Source organism: Saccostrea cucullata, unplaced genomic scaffold, assembly GCF_032062105.1.
Source record: "Saccostrea cucullata isolate Sc308-1 unplaced genomic scaffold, CSIRO_AGI_Scuc_v1 ctg330, whole genome shotgun sequence".
Lineage (NCBI taxonomy): Eukaryota > Metazoa > Mollusca > Bivalvia > Ostreida > Ostreidae > Saccostrea > Saccostrea cuccullata.
Window position 1 is genome coordinate 95,927 of NW_026935947.1, and position 20,188 is coordinate 116,114.

The 20,188-nt window shown below is 33.5% G+C and overlaps 2 protein-coding genes across 2 annotated transcripts; both read right to left on the reverse strand.

Annotated features, from left to right (window-relative positions):
- Positions 1–1,200: 1,200 nt before the first annotated feature.
- On the reverse strand, positions 1,201–4,272 carry LOC134244303 (uncharacterized). Its single transcript, XM_062726560.1, has 3 exons — positions 4,006–4,272; positions 3,438–3,551; positions 1,201–2,338 (listed from the first exon to the last, which is right to left on the reverse strand). Exons 1-3 carry the CDS (start codon positions 4,178–4,180, stop codon positions 1,578–1,580), a joined length of 1,050 nt encoding a protein of 349 aa, XP_062582544.1. The 5' UTR covers positions 4,181–4,272; the 3' UTR covers positions 1,201–1,577.
- Positions 4,273–4,892: 620 nt separating this feature from the next.
- Positions 4,893–11,735, reverse strand: LOC134244304 (cytoglobin-2-like). The gene is made up of 3 exons (XM_062726561.1): positions 11,366–11,735; positions 6,544–6,781; positions 4,893–5,381 (listed from the first exon to the last, which is right to left on the reverse strand). The coding sequence occupies exons 2-3, from the start codon at positions 6,747–6,749 to the stop codon at positions 5,024–5,026; spliced, it is 564 nt and encodes a 187-aa protein (XP_062582545.1). The 5' UTR covers positions 6,750–6,781; positions 11,366–11,735; the 3' UTR covers positions 4,893–5,023.
- Positions 11,736–20,188: the final 8,453 nt, after the last annotated feature.

The window sequence follows — 20,188 nt, forward strand, 5'->3', positions numbered from 1 at the left end:
ATAATTTGTGCACACTGATCTCGATCTCGGCCACATTTTATATAATTGTAAGAATGAAAGTAGAAAAAAATTTAAAAGAGAAGAAAATTAGCACGATAGACAAGTAGGCTTAGCAAAATAAGATGCATTATTTTGAAAATTTTGAGCCATAATTATTTTAAACCACAAATGATGTTAATGAATGAAAGTCAAAAGACGTTATCAAATTTTGTGTGTGAACATGGTGAGGCACAGACGTTGGCTCGGCGGCGGGGGGGGGGGGGGGGGGGGGCATAGCACCTTTATTTGCAAAGATAGACATAATATATGCATTGAACATTGAGGCAGTCACAGAAGAGTAAGTGGTAGTGTTAGAAAAAATATGGCAATAAAAAAGTTCGAACCCCTCTCCCCCCCCCCCCCCCCCCCCCCCACACACACACACACACACACGAAATAGTATTAAAGTAATTTTTTTTGCTTGTAAAGGTTTTTCAGGGCTTTTTTTTTCTTTCAATTAGCCCCCCTCCCTACTTTCAATTTGCTTCTGTATGACGCCATTGTGAGGGGAGGGGAAAAGGAGGATGTTTAACAGGCTGTTCAAAGCATATATACTCAATACTTGTAACGGCCCTGAAGCGAATTATATGAAATTTGTTTGAAAACTCTTTTTAAAACGGCTACAGCGTTTCATCGATAGCGTTGATGATAACGTATTTTGTATTTCAGTGTGTGTGTGTGGGGGGGGGGTGCATCTATGATACCGTGTAATGGTATGTGAAAAATACAGAAAATAATTAATACAATATCCTGATATTAAGCGAGAGGAAAAAGAAACAAGGGATTTTTAATAGAAAAATTGCCATTTGCTAATTTCCAGTGCTTGACTGTAGCTTATTTAACCACTAACAGAGAAGAAAAATGTTATTTAAATGGTTTAGACATCGGGATCGAGATGCGTTTCATATCTCGATACGGATACGGATACGTCAGATAGAACAATCATTTTTAAAAATGCGTTCAGTCTTAGGATTTCCGTGAACTTTGGAACAAAGTTCGAATCATGCGTGAAGTTTTTTCCCCTCTTTACATACTTTAAAAACATTGATGAAAAATAAATTAGTTGTCAATAATTTATTCAACAAAATATAAAGAACATATATGTAAGGAATGATATTGGCAATACAACTTTTAAAACCTTTCATCGATTTTTAGAATTGAAAATGTACACTCCATAGAGCGGGGGATGGCATTGCACGCCTTCATTTTTAGGTACATGTGTATCTTTAGTTTCAGTGAAAATGCATTGGTCATTCCAACTGAAAGTTTCAAAGCCATCAATCATTTTATTTGTAAAAAAAAAAAAACCTATACACCAACAATATTTTACTTTGAATACTTTGCTCACATTAAAAATTCTCAAACACATTAAATAATTTACTAAAGCGTCTTTTTTTATTACTGATGCTGTATACTTAAAGATGCGTTGAAGATTTTGAAGTTGATAAATGCTGATGCTTATTAAAAGAGTTCAAGCCATGGCTCAAAGGGTCTGTATTGGCAGAGAGAAATTTTGATATTTTAAAAAGATTTCAACGTCATCGATCTCGAGGGCTGCTAGAATGACTAGACCCTTCCGATGAACTATGGCTACTGAAGGGGGTCACAGCGGGGGTTCCGGGAACTTCATCAGTTCTGTGCTCCGGTCGATTCCATGGAAACGTTGTCGGGTCAAAAACAGGGTCCCTGAGCTCTGTAAGAAATTCGCAATCATCCGTCTCTTTTTCTAATCCATCCACAGCTTCCTGCAGATGATCCAATCTAGAAATCACTGTGAGCCTTCGCTCAAGAGCCGGATCTTCAATTACTTCCGCTCGCTTTGGTTCCTTTGGTTTGCGTGGTGTTTTGGCATCACTAGGGTTAGCATGAAGAAGGAGAGGATATTTATCCTCATAATAAGCTTCTTGTTCTTGTGGAGTTTTAAAAACTTTGGGTTTAAGGTCAATTGTTTGTGTGAATTTAAAGAACAACGGGTCTGAATCGTTTATAGGACTTGTTGGTCTAACGGCTGGTCTTCGTAGAAGTCTGCTAGAAAAAGCATGTGCTTCGGTAGGATCAGGGCTATGCAGTTCTATTCTAGGAATTTGGAATTTCTTTGGAGTAACTGATTTCTTTAGTCCAGAATTAAGGTGTATTGCGGGCAGAGTCTGTTCCCTCCTTATGGGGAAGTGGAGAGGACTGTTCTGTGATCGTTGTGTGTTTCGAACACTCGCTGAAAGCAATGGCCGATCTTTTCTCGATCTGTATACGCTAGACTCTTTTTTTAATAAGTAGTTGATGAGGTTTTTGGTCTTTACATCTACAAAAAATATTGAAGATTACAATTATAATGTTGCTTTAAAATGTAAATGCAGGGTTTATGGGTTATGTATCATTGCGCACGAAAGTATGCATGAAAATTACGAATTACTGCATGCTATGGACAATGCATACATGTACATGAGTATACCCTTAAAAGACTAGAGCAGTGTTTCCGACGAAATACAGTTACATTTAGGTCTATAATAATTGACGACACGTGTTCTATATTAGGAAGACGATCAATCCATCGTGTGTGCGAAACAGATCTGTCTGAATTTATATTTAAGTCACCAATCGGCATGGGAGTGCTAGAATTATACATTTCACGTGACACAAACATTTAGATTCTTGCTATTAATTAATTCCCTCGGAATGATATATGTTATTTGGAATTATTCCATTATTTCACGAGCGTAAGAAGCTACCTTCCTTAATGTTTTCCGAGGCTTCCGTTTTCTTGTCCTTGAATTTAATAGCGCTGGAATTGCTAATGCCAATTTCCATTTTCTAGGATTAGCCACATGATGCCAATGAACGGCGAAATGTGTGATGACTTTTTGTGCAAGATCAGAATTTAATGCTTCGTAAAAAGGTTAAAATTGTTAAGAGCTAAATTTGGGTATATAGATCTACGAAAACTGCAGTGTCTCAAAAATGCCGGCAGATAATGCTTTTGTGGAAATGTCACAGACTTATAGTCATAAAATAGGTAGATTTACTCCGGGGAAATCAATACCAGCATATTGCTCTCTACCGAGACCTTATAGATGCCGTTTGTGGGCAGCGCAGTGACGTTTTATTGAGATTAGGAAAGTAAAATTTACGAAAATCCATGGTTAAAAATAGGCATTTGAACTTTTATTGTTAGAACTCAAAAATGTAATGTGTAGCCTTTATCGTCATTGTTGATGCAAAAAAAACGAGACTTGCTTATTGCTATTTGTGACAAATCAGGTTTAAATAAATATTTGATAGTTACAGTGCATAATATCTTGCTGCTTATAGTAAAAGATTTTAGCATTTAACAACACATATTGATGGAATAATAATGTTTTGGAATGCTAAACATTGCTTTACCTTTTCTAAGCAGACCTTACCCTTTGCCTGGGGGAGGTTTTCTGTTCGGTACATCCCTCTCAGACCCCGAAGCTGATGTAGGGGAACCTCGTAGTCCTGAGGGGGTGAAATGGTGGCGTCATAAAGATGCTGGCCTTTTAATGATATAAAATTAAAAATTAATTTTTGTTCTTCACCATTATATGGTCCAGAATACACATGAATGAAATTAATCTTCAGAGTTTGAATTTGTTCAAAACAACTTTTATCAATTTTTAAGATTTTGGAATGATCAGCTGTGAATTTTATGTTTTTTCTTGGAATATTGCTCATTTATGCTCATTTATGGAGTCTTGTTTTCCTCACGTTTGATTTGATTGGGGTCGATGACACTATAATTATAATAATAATATTTGATCAATCCTGTAACCATCTAACTACATATTTGTATTAATCACATGGGGGAGTATCACCGTTTGGTTAATTTAATCAAAATGATGGTAATATAACTTTTTTCCAGTAATAAATCTTATGAGGCTTATCTGTGGTCACGAAATAGTTGTTTTATAACACTCTATATACAGAAAATACAGTCTTTTGCATACATACTCTTTGCTCTTATTTCCATATGACTTCCGAGTGCACTACAAAGGCTGCGGGTACTAATGACACTGTTACTTCGAAACTCCTCGAGATTCGAGGTAAGATCTCCCTCGTAATCAATTCCATCGTCTAAAGGAATATCTGCTTCGGAGAAATCCGGTGTAAAATATCCATAATTCATATCTGGGATCGAAGAATCTTCAAAAATCGTCAAGATTCCGTTTATGTCCGCGATTCTTTAACATATCCTAATTAATTAGTATCACCGTTTTCTCTTTATTCTTCACCATTATGTCAAGTCCAGATTACACATAAGTGAAATTAATCTTCAGAGTTTGAATTTTTTCAAAACAACTTTTATCAATTTAAGATATTTTGGAATAAGCAGCTGTGAATTTTAAGGGGGGTATTCTTTAAAACGCTGAACGACAAACTGAAAAAAAAAATCCCGAACGCCGCCTTTGAAACAATAAAACAGGATATATGAACAAACCCAAATCACCCAACAAATCAGATTAATACCTTGATTGTTTATTGATTATCAGTCTTGCATGACACTCAGGCTTTAAAAGCTGCAGGTATTTTATGATAACAAAAAAGATTCTTACTGTTCGTGAGGCTAGCTTCACGTGGGTCAAATCACGCAACCGGGGAAATTTAAAACAATGTTATCAGAGCGCTACAGATCATTCATACATATTTCAAATAAAAGATTTTTACGACGTTAGTAGAATTTTCCAAAGCCATGCCAAATTGCACATTGCTGATTTAGACTATTATCTTCCAATCTGACTGAATAAATCGAAATTTAGTGACAAGAGATGAAAAATAAACGAAATATAGATTACATGTACATGTATACTGGTTGGTTTACAATGAATTGCAAACTAAAGTTTGTGCATAATTTTTATTTTACATTATTTTTAAAAACACTCTCGCTGTTCAATACATGATTGCAAAATTTTCATATTTTATCTGGTGTGATAAAATCAGATGCAAAGTAAAAAAAAAAGCAAAGTTTTAGTTAAGATTTTTCATCAACAATATCATCTTGGCACTCACTAAAGTAAAGTTCGTAGCCTTGCACAATGTATCGCATAATGTAGGTAAAAAGCTGCGCCCAGCATTGTTGTACTTCCGGTATGAACTCTTCGCCGATTGCGCTCTCCCAAACCTCCAGAAGAGCTTTCGTGAAAAGATTTAAATAAGATATTTGAAATCCTGGAAATGTCGCATGTTTGGCACCCAGCATTAGCAAGGCTTGTTCAAAGTCCGATTTTTCTTGGTCGAGATTCTCCACTAAATAGTCGATGATATTCATAAACCTTGTCACGTGATCGATGAAAAGTGGATGATGAACTAATTCGTTTTCTTCCATGTCACTGAAGAGGGAATTAAAAATACATAAATATCAATTATTTTTTGTTTTCAGTAAGATCTCAGATTCATGAATATCTAATGAACATGAATATTGTATGCAATTTGAGTCACTGAATCCCGAAGGTCCAGTGCAAACGCATTACATGTACACCTTATGCATTAACTCTGAAAGACGGGTATTTACCATCTCCCTAGGAGACCTTTGCTTTTTTGCAGAAAGCTTTTAAACTCATTAGAAAGTGTCGGTTTGTCTTAAGCAAATGAACTGAAATCAATTCCGATTTCACCGTTTTAAGTGAGTATATCTTGTATATAAAATTCCATTATATAAATTGAAACTATTGCACCGAAAACCTTATTTCTAATCATTATGTCATTAAGAGACGATTTCAGGAAGTGTTAATATCAGTTTGAAATGTTAAAAAATGCTTTGTAATTCTTCTCGAGGTTCAGGTCATTCAATATCTCCTTTTGTAAATATTTAAGGAAAGTTCAAAAAGAAAATGAAAACAGATCAATCTTATATGCGAATTAATCTTGGCCATAGTATTTACTTTACATTGATCATTGCGGCTAGAACCTTACACACAAATAAAGTTTTTGAATGAAATCGATAGTTTCTGTCAGTTTTTTTGACATCACCTATTCATTACGCAAGTTCTCAGAAAAACTAAGTCTACAAAATATCACAATGTTTATGGATTATCACCACCCCCTGTAACTGATCCTTTGTTTTCTGATTCGTCTGACGCGTTCATTTAGCCGACGAGATTCAGTGTATAGCCGTCGGTTACTTTCTTAATCCAATTTTCTCGTTTTTCTCATTTAGCAATTGTTAAACAAAATATTGGTTAAATAACAAAATATCGAATAAACAAATTCAAATACATGTATAAGGGAACAATAAAATATGTTATTAAGGTCGGAGTGTAAAGCAGCACTTCATTTCGGAGATTAAAGTTAAAAAGAGTTTAATTTAAAAAAGAGTTTAAAAAACAAACTTTCAAAGATCTGAAGTTCTGAAAATTGGATGTCACAAGCTTTCACAAAGACCTTAATTTAGAAGGAAACTATTATATATTTGATTAAAGAAGCTTTGCATCTTTGAAGCTACTAAACAATTTCATATTGAATGTAGCTCACTTCGAAACAAAGAAAAAGTACCTGAATGAAGAGAATGTATATTTCAATTTTGGCTCCTCCAGAAAAATTTTCAGAAACACCTTCGACCCGATGTCGGTCATGTCGCACGCTAATATTGGCCACGTGCTTCGTATTGTGTCTATCTGTGTGTCTGTGAACTCGAAAGTATCACTTTCAATTTCTTCAGTTTCAATGACGTCTGTTGACTTGCTGACGTCACATCCCATTAGAACTGGCAGCGATCAAAATTTCATGTTTTCTGAAAACAAGAGATATTATCATATCAATGTTTAGAATCCGAGTAATATAAAGTCGTGACTTCAGAGCACGTACAAAGCATTTATTGACAATTGTTCCCTGCTTTTGTTTTTCTCTGGATTTGCTAATTGTCGATAATTGAATTTAGGTGGATGTGTCAATAAAAAGCTAAATAATCTAATCATGATGAAAATCGACCATGAATAAAATATCCCTGCGTGGGTCGACATAAAAGTACATTATTAAATCTGCATACTAATCAAACAATATAATAATGTACCACTTAAAATTAGCTGTATCTCATCATTAATGAACAAAATTTAATTAAACTAAAACTAGATGCTGAGAATAAATACTATCTACAAAATCTTTGTACTCAGAATTAAGAGATAGCATGTTTGGTCAAAACATGAACAATGAATTCAGAGATTTTCAAGATTAGCGAGATTAAAACTTGGAATACAAAATAAAAGCAGGAAGTTCTTACCAAAGACGTAATAAGCAATGGATATTTAACGTATATAGTTTTCAGATTCTTTATACGAACACATAATTGCTAAAAGTTTTGAAATGAAATTTAAAAAAATTATATCAAATTCTATGGTACATTTTAGCCCTTAAACATAATTAGTTCAAACAAAATTATTTATGTTTGGGGAACATCATCAAAGTACGTGAACACAAAGCAACAAAACACTTCTGAAAACGTGAGGTTCGCACTTGATCAATTATGCACGATCGAAAGCCTTTTATGGTTACATGTAAATAAACAGCATGCAATTATCAAAACTGGAGCAATTATAGTTTTATCGTATTAGGAGTCGCCCACAGGGCGCAGTGGTTAGAAGTTTGTTCTAGACTAAGGAGTGATCCGGGTACCTGTAAAGTGCGAAACGAAATAGAAACGAAACGAAACGAAACGAACTGAAACGAAACGAAATCTGCCAAAACGAAACGAAATCTACCGAAACGAAACGAAATCAAGACGAAACGAAATCAAAACGAAACCTGCCAAAACGAAACGAAGCAAAACTATCAAAATGTTTTTTTTCTTTTTTTTTTTTTTTGTAAATCAAGGTACATGTATATAATTATAAATGTGTAACTACATGTGGACTTTTTTTTTTTTTACTTCAGATAAAATTCATATACTTCAAGCACTTGATCAATTATGCATTTACATGTTTGAGCTGCAAATATAAGCCTATGCATGTATAGTTTTATGGCATTATTTTCTAATTTTTATATCTTACTCTTTACATGTACATGTAAACGTTTATGTACGGGTCGAAATAAAGTCACTGTAATTGTCCTAAAACAAAACCAGAGACAGATATAGTTCCAAGGTGTCTGGTTTTTTGTTCAATCAGATTATACATGTAACTCCAACGAAATCTTGTGCGCAGTGGTAATTTTAGGAACGTTGCAATGCTCGACCATAGACTTAAAGATTTAACTAGTCTCTCTAAGCGAACGATTCACTTTTAAGTAGGTAAATTATTGTGTTGACATGTTCGGAAGCGGCAGGGAGGGGGGTGGGGGTGGGGGGTGGGTTAGCCTCAATCCCCACTATCTTGCAAAGATATATATTACATAGGTATTGAAAACTGGGTTTACCTTTTTTGTTGGCCCCCCCCCCCCCCCAACTTTCAAGATGCCTATGTAGGAACGGAAACAATTGCCCTATATAAATTTCATATGAAGTAAAAATAGACCATATAAACATTCTGAAAGGTTTGTTTGGTTTCGTCCCGGCAGGTTTCGTTTTGATTTCGTTTCGTTTCGTCTTGATTTCGTTTCGTCACAGATTCATTTCGTTTCGTTTCGTTTCGTTTCTATTTCGTTTCGCACTTTACAGGTACCCGGAGTGATCCTTGTGTTGCAGGTTTGAATTCAACTGCAGTACTTGGAGACCGGTCCTTTGGATAAGACCATAAAAACCAAGGTCCCACGTCACAATTCATGCTGGCACGAAATAGTTCCTTCATTGGCCAAAGGCTTTAAGTATCAATTTTAAGTACAGGTCTAAATTTGCAGCCCTCCACCGGCAAGTGGTGGCATCTCAATATGATTTAAAAATTCTCAAAGGAATGTTAAACAAAAAAACATCCGAACAAAACTGTCGTGTGATGAAGCAAACATAGGGAAATAAACATATAATTATACGGTATCAGAGATTTTGCTCCAAGTATGCAAAGGTTTCTAGGGTGCTTTATAGAGCAGTCGGAAATAGTTTTTTTTCCTATATAAAGTTTGAAGTGGTGAACTAATAGCTTCAAAGCATGATCTGATTTGATGTAACAGACGTGTTAAATTATCAATCTCAAAATATATACATACAATGAAACATAGAGGAGATATCGAACAATATTCAAGCCCAAAAGTCCATTAAACAATACAAAATAGAAGCAGAGCAAACACGGACCTTCAAACATCAGAGGTGGGATCAGGTGACCTGAAGGAGTGAGCCTCCCCTACCGACCAGACATATCCGACGTGTGCTCCTTGTCATCGGAAAAATCATAAAGCTTGTTTGTTAGAGTACCATTAATGTTTTTATCAAGTACAATATCTAAAAATGAATAGATGGTTCAGACCATGTGGTATCATATCCAAGCCCATCGGGATATATCGCATCGAAATAAGAATAAAAATAACCATTGTTTATTGACAATACGTAGTCGATATATCTAAATATCGAGTTGAAGGCCACTTCAAATGTTCTTTCGTGTATTAGATTTTGAAAAATACTGCTTCATATGAATACAAAAATTAAATGTCCTCGTTATTATATCTACGTCACTTTAGTTAGATAACCAATCTCCACAATAGATTATAGACCAGATTCATAAACTGCCTCTTCAGTAATAAAAAAGGAACTGTTACATTTTCATACCTTGTCAGTGGTCATGGATAGACTTTAATCTTTTTTTCATTCTGATTCTACACACATATGCAGATTTGATTTGTTTTGTTTAGAATTCTAATCTACAGACAAGTTAACCGAGGTTCAAAAGATGTCCGAGTTTTTTAATGACGACATCATTGGGTTTTTTTCGGAGACCAAGTCTTCTAACGAATTTTTGAAAATATACCATCTTCTTCTTCCAAGGCACCCGATCCCACCTTTGTTTCCAGAGGTCTGTGTTAGTCATGCTTATCATTTGTATTGTTAAAACAGAATATTTAATGATAATTATCTTCACTTTTCATATTTAAAGAAGTGTATTCATTGTATGTTAATGGTGGTGTGTTGGTGTTAACGTTGCGTACTTATATGTTAACGTTGTGTGCTTATGTTAACGTTGTGTACTGATGTTAACGTTGTGTACTGATGTTAATGTTGTGTACTGATGTTAATGTTGTGTACTGATGTTAACGTTGTGTACTGATGTTAGCGTTGTGTACGTATATTAACGTTGTGTACTAATGTTAACGTTGTGTACTAATGTTAGCGTTGTGTACGTATATTAACGTTGTGTATTAATGTTAATGTTGTGTACTGTTAACGTTGTGTACTGATGTTAACGTTGTGTACTGTTAACGTTGTGTACTGATGTGTTGGTGTTTAACTTAGTGGCGATGTACTCTCTCTCATTGTTCGTTCATGTGAAAGTTATTATTTAAAAATAATAAACTATAATAATGGCATTTTTAATAAATAATAAGAAATTTATTATTTTTAAGAAAAGTAAACAAAAATAATAAACTATTGTATTTAAAAAATGTAGTGACATATTTAATAAGATAAAATATCCCCCGCAATGACCCATTTTTTTACTGGAATAAATTAATCAATTACTTATTCTTTTTATAATGAAATCTGAAAGATTAATTAATCTCATTTTCAATACATATTTTTTTTATAACTTTAGATGAATATCGACAGCTAAACACGTTCACCATGCAGTGAATGAAGTTTCTCATTAACCAAAATATGGTAAAAGCAATTATGTGATTCTTTGCCTAAGTGGCCTAACAGATTAATTAATCTCATTTTCACTGTACATAATTTTTTGACATTTAAGGTTCAAAGATTTAAACACGTTCACCATGCATAAGTCTCTGTCCGACTTCATATATATCATGCAAGCATCACTTAACCCTATTCTGTGTTTGGGGTTCATCTTCATGCTTAATGCATGGGTATTTCCTGTTGATGGAATATATTATCGCCTCGGCAGATCGTAAAAAAGTGGGAAAAAGGTCTCGTTACCATGGCAAATTAACATCTCATTTTTTTATTACACGATGGGAAGATATCTTTCTTTTGAGCACGGAGTTGTAGTAATATAGAATTTTTTTAGTGATGATTGCAAACGTCTCTTAAGCACACAAAAGCTGTTAAGCTTTGCACAAATTGCATATAATACCTCAAAAAAATCATAAATATATAAAATCAAAGCTTCAGAATTACCCTAAAAATGAGAGAGAGAGAGAGAGAGAGAGAGAGAGAGAGGGGGAAGAAATAAAAAGAATGGTAACAAAGACTCACCTCATCAAAGCAGGTGAATAAATATATAGATCCAGATCGTAAATTAAGAACCTTTTAGCAAAGATCGATCTTTCTAAGACATTTACTTACACTGCACAAGAAATGGTTGCTTTATCAATTCGTTGTCGAATTTCAAGTATCTCCGTATTTTAAAATGTTGAATCCTCATAATATAATCAAATCCAGAATCTGAACACGTTGTTCCTGTTTTAATACATGTACAATGTATACGGAATCAGTCCGAAGTTTTCCAGTTTTACCGGCAAAATCAATTTTCATTTGTTTGAATATAGTATTTTATCCGCCTTGAGATCGATTATGTGAATAATAACGGACGATAATTTTTGTCGTTCCTTCTAAATGTCTACAAATAACACTATATTGGAAAATGCTGCACTTGTCTCACACCTCATAGGTTCTCTTATTGCAGCTGACTGGAAAATGTGTTCTATACGTCAATCAAATATGGTATAAAACAGTGATGCGTCGAAACCCATCAGCGCAAGCTGCTTTAACTTTTGTTTGACGTTTGGATTCAATTTCTGTCCAAATTTGATTTGTTGAAATTCAATATGAATGATCTGAGGTCCTTGGTAATTTCCGCTGATAGAAAAATACATTATCGTAAGGTCCATTTTTAATTAAGAAATGAATTTAATTGTTACCCATTTGATTTAATTTAATTTTCATTCATTTGGTGTAAGAAAAAAGATGACTGTTCTTAAAATATGACTTCAATTTGTACAAAATTTGAATGTAACGTCAGGCGGATTGATACGTTTTTGACGCAAGTCATTGTGATGTAGGCAACCCATTTTAAACGATATGAAGTAAATTTTTTATCCAATTAAATACAGTGTTACAACCAGAATTAAATTATTTCAGGATAAAACCAAAGTGGCAGGGGACTGAAAAAGAAGATGCGTGTTTTCCCTTATCCTTGAGTCAGTTATCTACACTGGTGCGTGCTTTTCCCTTCTCACTTGCACAATATACATTTTTTAAATAAATGAAAAAATATAAGACAATGCCTTTATTTTTGAATCTATTCCTTTCAGTGTCACAACCACGTACTGATCTTCATCGAGGACGGTAGCTGTCAATATGCTAGAGTCTGCAAAAGAGTGCGATTTGCAAAGAAATGTCCTTGAAGTACTAGTACACAGAAATTTTATGGTTTATCAATGAACTTTATGGTCATCTTAACAGGTAAAATTCAGATTATTTACACAGTATTAAGTGAACATGTGGACATATTTACATACTTGTAAATTTACTAGACCTTGAACTTAAACGAATCACTGATACATTAGATTATATTTCAAAATTTGCTACCGTTGTCGCTTTTCTGCATAAAGTTCAAACAGCTCTAGTTAAAAACTATGTTTTGGGTATTGTAATAAATAAAGCAGTTTTATTGATTTGCCTGAAATTTATTGAAAATGTTTTTGAAATACTAATAAATGTAATAGTGCATTGATAAACCAAAACAATTATTGTTAGCTTTGGCTACATTGGTGTTTATTCAGGAAAAAATCAAACACATTGCACTAAACCCAATAAATGCAGTAAAGACACGCCATTAGGCATATTAATTTCAAGAGAATATTATCAACTTGTCAAATGCATTTGGTGGGGGTGGCGTGCTATTATATCAGATAAGGAAAAGCAAGATAAAGTATGTTAATTGCCTTTAATGGCCACGAATTTCCAGCCCTGCTAGGCTCGCTGCAATTTTCATTATCACAGGGATAAATGAAGCAAAAAGAAAATTTCAATTGCACTTGAAAGATGTAATTGAACAGAAAATGGGTGTAATTCTTCATCTTAAGTCTAGAACCATGGGCAACGATTCCTGAAGAATTCAGAGGAAACATTGATTTTAACGATATGAGATTTGATTTTCCCCCTAATTATACCTCTAAATTGATGATTATTTGGATTATCGATTTGATGAGATTGAATTAGACCAACACTTGCCTGAATAAGTAGTCTGTACATGATTTATAGCGATAACGTTTTGGATTAGCATTAGCATCCGGAAGTAGTCTAGGCAGTTCCGGTTTTGATCTCTGGGTAACCATGCATGCAAGTGAAATCAACTATATTTGTGGGTGGACTAAGAGCAAAAATGATAGAAGCCCAAAAATAATTAATGAATTTTTTATTTTAAAAATCACTTAATCATAAGGAAGAAGCAGGTATTTAAGACACATTTGCTCTGAAAAGATTTGAATTTATGATCAGTCACCATGCTAAATTATGCCCCATTATTTTGAAGCACACATTATACCCTCATTTTTATGGAAATTATCACGTAATGATCGAGAAAGGAAATCGTTATTACTTACTCTGAAATATATGAAGATAACGTACAGTATTCAAGCTGAAAAGTCCATTCAAACTATTCAAACAATACAAAACTGGAGCAAAGCAAACTTGGACCTCTAAAACATCAGAAGTGGGGTCAGGTGATGGGAAGGAGGCAGCATCCTCTGTCTACCACCACACCTACCGTATGCTCCTTGTCATGATCAGAAAATAACGGAAAAATCAGTTCACAATTCAGAGTGTAAATAATGACCTAACAATTATATGAAAAAGCCATAGCAGTTGACTTTTAAAATGATAGATTGTATTCATTGAATCGATCATAGAACTTACGAAATGATGACTTTAAATGAGATTATTGATATTCTTTTTTCATCAACTTGTTTGTCAATAACTTTCCTCGTTATAGCAATTGATCATACGTAGAGCATGCTAATGTGTATCAAATCAACTGCATTATTTACGAAAATTTATATTTTTTGTATTTAATGCTTACATAACTGAAGAACTGAGTTATATAAATAAAAAAGTTTTTGGTCTTTCTGTCTGTCTGTCTGTCTGTCCTTTATATGTCTGCTTGTCTTCATAAAGTTTAACTTTACCTTTAACTCTTGAATGGTTGGTTCTACTATTGCTCACATATTTCACATGAGAATTTTTTCTTCAATACCAAGATATTTGACCTCTTGACCTTGGAGTTTATTAAAATTTATTAAACATTTTTGTGAATTTCAAGTGCTCAGGTCTCTCTTTTGACATTAACATTTTTAACATTTTAATTTCGGAGTTTGGTCTACTTTTTGAAAACTTAAGTCTTAATTTTTGAATGGTTGATGGTAGATCTCTTTTATACAATATGCGTATTCCATGTGACCGTGAAGATCTTTCTATGTAGAAATAAGTCACCATGAGTAGTACTCATTGAGAAGTAAATTGTTTTGGAGTTTAAAATTGAGAGCCTTTCTTTGATATTGCATGGAAGATTGCACTTTGCATTTTAAATTCAAATTTTTTAGACGCAGTAAATATATAAGCGAGGTTAATTAAACCGGATGCCATGGGCAAACGACAGGCTACGCATGCGCGAGAATGCTAAAGAGTTCGCACCTGAGGAAACTTGCCCGTAGAATAATTCGTCCTATTCGAATTAAAATATGCCATTCATTGGCAAATCCCGCGTTTAAAGGGGCATGGACACAGTTTCAACTGAATTTTTAAACCAATTTTAACGTTTACAATTTCTACCTAAGACATCATCTATTGATTAGAAAAAATTTGAACATCATTTGTTGATTAACAAACAAGATACAGAACTTAAAGTTCTTCACAAAATAAACAAAGCTCGTGTCTTGTTTTTGTTTACATATAGAAAATATCATATTTATAACAAAATGAAATTCAGCAAATTAATAGTAACTGTCGAATCGTATTTAAAATTAACTTTTATTTGAAATTATCTTCATTGAACGAACATATATTAGTATATTAACTTGTGTAAACAAAAACATGACATACTGTATACCTTGTTTACAAAACAAAGGTTTGGAGCTCTAAATCTGTCTTGTATCTGGACAACTATCGTTCAAATTTTTGATAATCAATAGAAACCCTAGTTAGATATATGACAAGCGTACTGTATAAGTCATATCGGTAGAGTTGTAATATTTTACCCGATATCAATATCCTCAGTTCTGCCTCAGTCAAACATTGACTCCAAATGATGCTGGATCGATTTCATCCTCCTTTGATTCAGAAATCAAGTATTTCAGTAGCAAGCTAATAGAAAAAAAAATATTTTTTGAAATTTTAGCTGAAATCGTATTATATATATTGTTGACGGATCTGAATTTCTCTCTTATATATACAGGCGCGGATCCAGGAATTGAAGTTAGAGGCGGCGCACCAAAAGTAGGCAAAATCCGCTGGATTTTAGAGATCGTATTTATATATTACATTTTTAGACGAAGCTGTGATTTACGTTAATTTTGACTCTTTTATATATATATATATACTTTTATATACAGACTAAACATTGATTCTATATCACAAGCATTTTAAAAAGTAGGAAGAACTTGAAGTGTATTTAGATATATGTATCTTAACAACTTGAATAAAAAATGTCATTAAACGACTACTTCTAGCTTTTGAAAAGATAAAACAAGATTTCACCGGCATTAGTTTTGTATATGATATTTCAGCAATCCAAATGTCGTTTGATAGAGGTCTGTAGCAACGGTTTTAATGCGGGGGGGGGCTCCGACAAAAAAAAATCTGCGTACTACAGAGCTGTGCTACACGTGTACCATCAGATCTATTTTTCCCAAGAAAGACTTCTTCCATATAAATCCAGAACAGGTGTCAAGTCCCAGTCATTATGGGTTTCATGCATCAAAATAGTCCGATTTTTTAAACTGAGAAAACTATAAAGGCTAAAAGTTTTGCTTTGAGACTACTATCAGTCATAAGTAGGCATATCATTGTAGAAAATTAAACAAACCTACATGAATATTCATTACACCTAGAAAATTTCGTAAATTGAATTTCGGTTAGAAACACATGCATATGGTCTACGTATTGCAGTCCTTTTTTAAAGGACAGCAACTTGTATTACATGTTATTCTTCAAAACATAATAAATGAAGTATGCGATATTTAGTGTAAACTGAGATTTAAAAAAAAACATGCATGATTGTGTTACATATATTATTTGTTACATTGAATACAGAATTTCTCATTCTATTTGAGTGACACAAAAATCAGGTTCATTAACGGAAGAGGATTAAACATATTACGTAAACCAAAGAAAATGGAACGATGATTTATGTGAATTTCAGGTAACTTTCACTTAGGTCTCTTCCATTTTCTTCCTTAAAGATGCTTTACCTTAATCCTATGTATTCCCTCTGATATGGTATAATAACATTAACATTACTGAAGGAAAAAGATCATTTAGTTTATGTTTGATCCTCATTGATAGAAAAAAAGTCCAGCTCTCCTAATCACATCATTAAAGCTCATCTTTTGATATTATAATGAACAAACTTTTAAATATATTTCGCATGTAACAAAAATTACATGAAATAGAATTGGTTTTCTATTTCTTTTTAACATCTATATAAGAAAATAAAATCCAATTTTTATATATATGAAGCTGACCTTGATTTTTAACCTATAGTTAAAGTTATCATTTATAGTTTAAATTCTGACTGTATAGCCTCGTGGTCGGGTTAATATATCATAGAAATACTCAAGTACATGGAAAACATAAAAAAGTTTTCAACCATGTCCATAACTTTTAATTGGTTGCAGCTGTGGTTTTCATATTTCACGTGTATTCTTTGTGACAAAACCTTTTCTTGCGTACCATCAAGTTTGATCTCTTGAATTTGACCTAGGAGATAAACTTACTTTTTCAAAATTTTGCCAAACTTCAACCATAGCTTTAACTTTTGAACATATGGAGCAGGGCTTTTTACATGTATATTTAAGGAATGTTTTTAAGTTTTGTGTGAGTTATTGGTGTGTGATTCACACACCAATAATTCACACTAAACTTAAAAACATTCCTTATATTTACATTTTACATGTTTGGAAGCACCAAAAATATACTCAGTATTTGAATTTCTCGCTGCCCTATATCGTTTTACATTTACTAACGTCGATGTAGCCTTATTGTGACGTCACGTTAACGCACCTTCGAGTAGGACCTACTTTTAATCATGAACATTTTAACCATGGACATAACTTTTAAATGGTTGAGTGTCACAGCTTTTATATTCTATATGTCTTTTTCCGTTTGGCACCATTTAGACCCTTTGACTTGAGTTTGGCGTTAAATATGACTTGCATTGAGAAACCTTCTTCATTAGCTGCCATTCATTAGCATCAGTGCTTTACAAACACATCTTGTTTTACTCTATTGTTGAATAAAGATTTTAAAATTGGAAAATAAATAAATAAATCATTATCACAATGGCTAATGTGGGCAGTATGACGTATGAACAAAACATCAACTCAGTCGTGTTACCTCTGTTGACTTTGAGATTCCTTGTTTCACTCTCTGTCATTGACCCTCATGTTACTTACTTGCTAGTTTACAGAAAGACTAGATTGTTTATTTTGAGTTTTCAGATACTCTCGGGACCAGCGTTGATTGACCGTAAATGTTTATAATTACTTCTTGGCAATTTCAGAACCAAAAACAAGAAACATTGACACTGGCCGAAAATCTCAGTTTCAGTAAGTAATCATATACATAATGAAAAATATGATGACAATGTTTGGCGAGAACTATAAAACTATACTGAATTGTTACATCTGCCTCCAGAAAATGCCTACTATCCACCTCTGATAACTAATCAGTAAACTGAATTCATTTACTCAATGCCTAAAATTATGAATTTTATTTTACATTATGTATATTTTGGTCATTGCTAAGGTCTTATTAATCTAATTTCTATTCATACAGTGCCATTTGTACTATTATTAATTAAACAGGAAAGTAGATTCCTTTATAGCTTTTGTTTTGAGTTAGCTATGAGACCATCCACCTGGGGAGAACTGCTGACCCTTGTGACAAACTTAGAAGATACAGTCTTTTTGATATTATTGACAGCTGCTTCGAAATAAAAATGGAACTAGTAAATTTACTCACCTTGTCGTTGGTCATTTGCAAAATTATTATTTTAAAACATCCTGATTGGACACACAAGTACTCTGAAGTTGATATTAAAAAGAAGCTCGAGTCTCTGATTGACAAGATCTATGTGGTTTTTGAAGATCATGTTTTCCAACAAGGTATTGGAAACCAAGGGTAAATTTAATCACATTGTCGTAGGTCTATTTTTGTTTGAAAATAATTGTTTAAAAATCTTATTCGTGTAAAGAAGAAAACACTTGTCGTGGCCTTCAACTCGACATTTAGATATATCTACAACGTATTATCAATTAACAATGGTCATTTCCATTCTTATGAAGATACGATATATCCCCGTGAGCTAAGATGAAATATACCACAGAGTCTGACACATCTGTTTCATATTTAGATATTTAACTTGAAAAGACGTTAATGGTAATTTAACAACCAAGCTTGATGAGATGTCTTTTAACTTTTCAATCGACAACTTCCCTTACTTATGCAGCAATATACCTTCATCACCAGCATATAGAATCTATATCTCTCAATTGATTTCATACACAAGAGCATGCTCTAAGTATGATCAATTTCTAGAGCGGGGTAAGTTATTGACAAACATGTTGAATATCAACAGTCTGATTTAAAGCCATCATTTCGTAGGTTATATTGGCGGTACAATAACCTTGTCTGCAAATACAATCTATCATTAAGCCAAATGCTGATTGATGTTTTTCCTACTTATTGTACTTGGCAATTATATGCACACTGAATTTTCGACGGATTTTTTCCGTTATTTCAAGACATGGAGCACACGGCGGTTGTGACAGGTCGCCAGGGGATGCTCACTCATCCATGGCACTTGATTCCATCTCTGATGTTTTAGAGGTCCGTGTTTGCTCCGCTCCTATTTCGTATTGTTTAATGGACTTTGAGCTTGAATATTGTTCATTATCTTCATTTATTTCATTATACCCTGCTACAGCCAAAAAGGTGCGGGTTTACTTGAGTGGAGCTAACACTGATTCAATATCCGTCTTGAAAGGTATTCTTGGGAATTTCGTGTTATTCTTAGCTGTTTCATTTTAAAACTGAAAAAAAACCAGCTGATCTTTAAATTCCTGCAAGCCTTGGGATACCGGTATTTACTTGCAAGGTGATTTTACATTCCCGGCATTTTTATAAAAACTTCTGGACCTTAAATTAAATGTTGGTTTTAGCATTTGGAATGTGTATTATTGGCGTATTTTTGTCATTAACTGTCCAAACGAATAAAAATTTGAAAAGTTTTCATAAAGTATAAGGATTTGTGGTCAAGGCGGAATCAATACAATTTACAGACTCAAAGTTTGTATATCGTTACTTTTGTCTTGTCGTAAATTTTGAATTTTCCGGGTGGCAGTAAATACAAAATTTACAACGTACATGTATTTACTGCCACCCGGGAAATTCAAAATACAACATGGCACAATACTCAAAGCATGTTTTTCATCATTAATGTCGTTTACTAATTCTTGAATAAGAAATTCGTTTAATGAGTAAACGACATTATTTATTTATCTATTTATTTATTTACTTATTTATTTTTGCTATGCTAAATTTATTTACATGTAGCAAGAAAAAGCAAACTATTGATTTTAAAAGTTCAGCGGTTCTTCGCTGAAAATTTCTGAGAAAAAAAAGAGGGGGCAGGGTCTTCATGTCAGATAAAACCTATGGTGGGATGAGGCTCGGTTTGAATTATTTGAAGTTACTTGTAGATAGTGAAAGGGCTGGCCACACACGTTCAATATACATTGGGCATTCATATTCCGAGTAGACAAGGTCAAATGTCAACCCGATCTCCCTGCTTACATTGTTTATTGGTATAATAAATGTCATGGCTTACAAGATTTACAAAGAAACTCATGACTTAGGTAACATATCATTCGTTCTTATTTTCACTTTTGG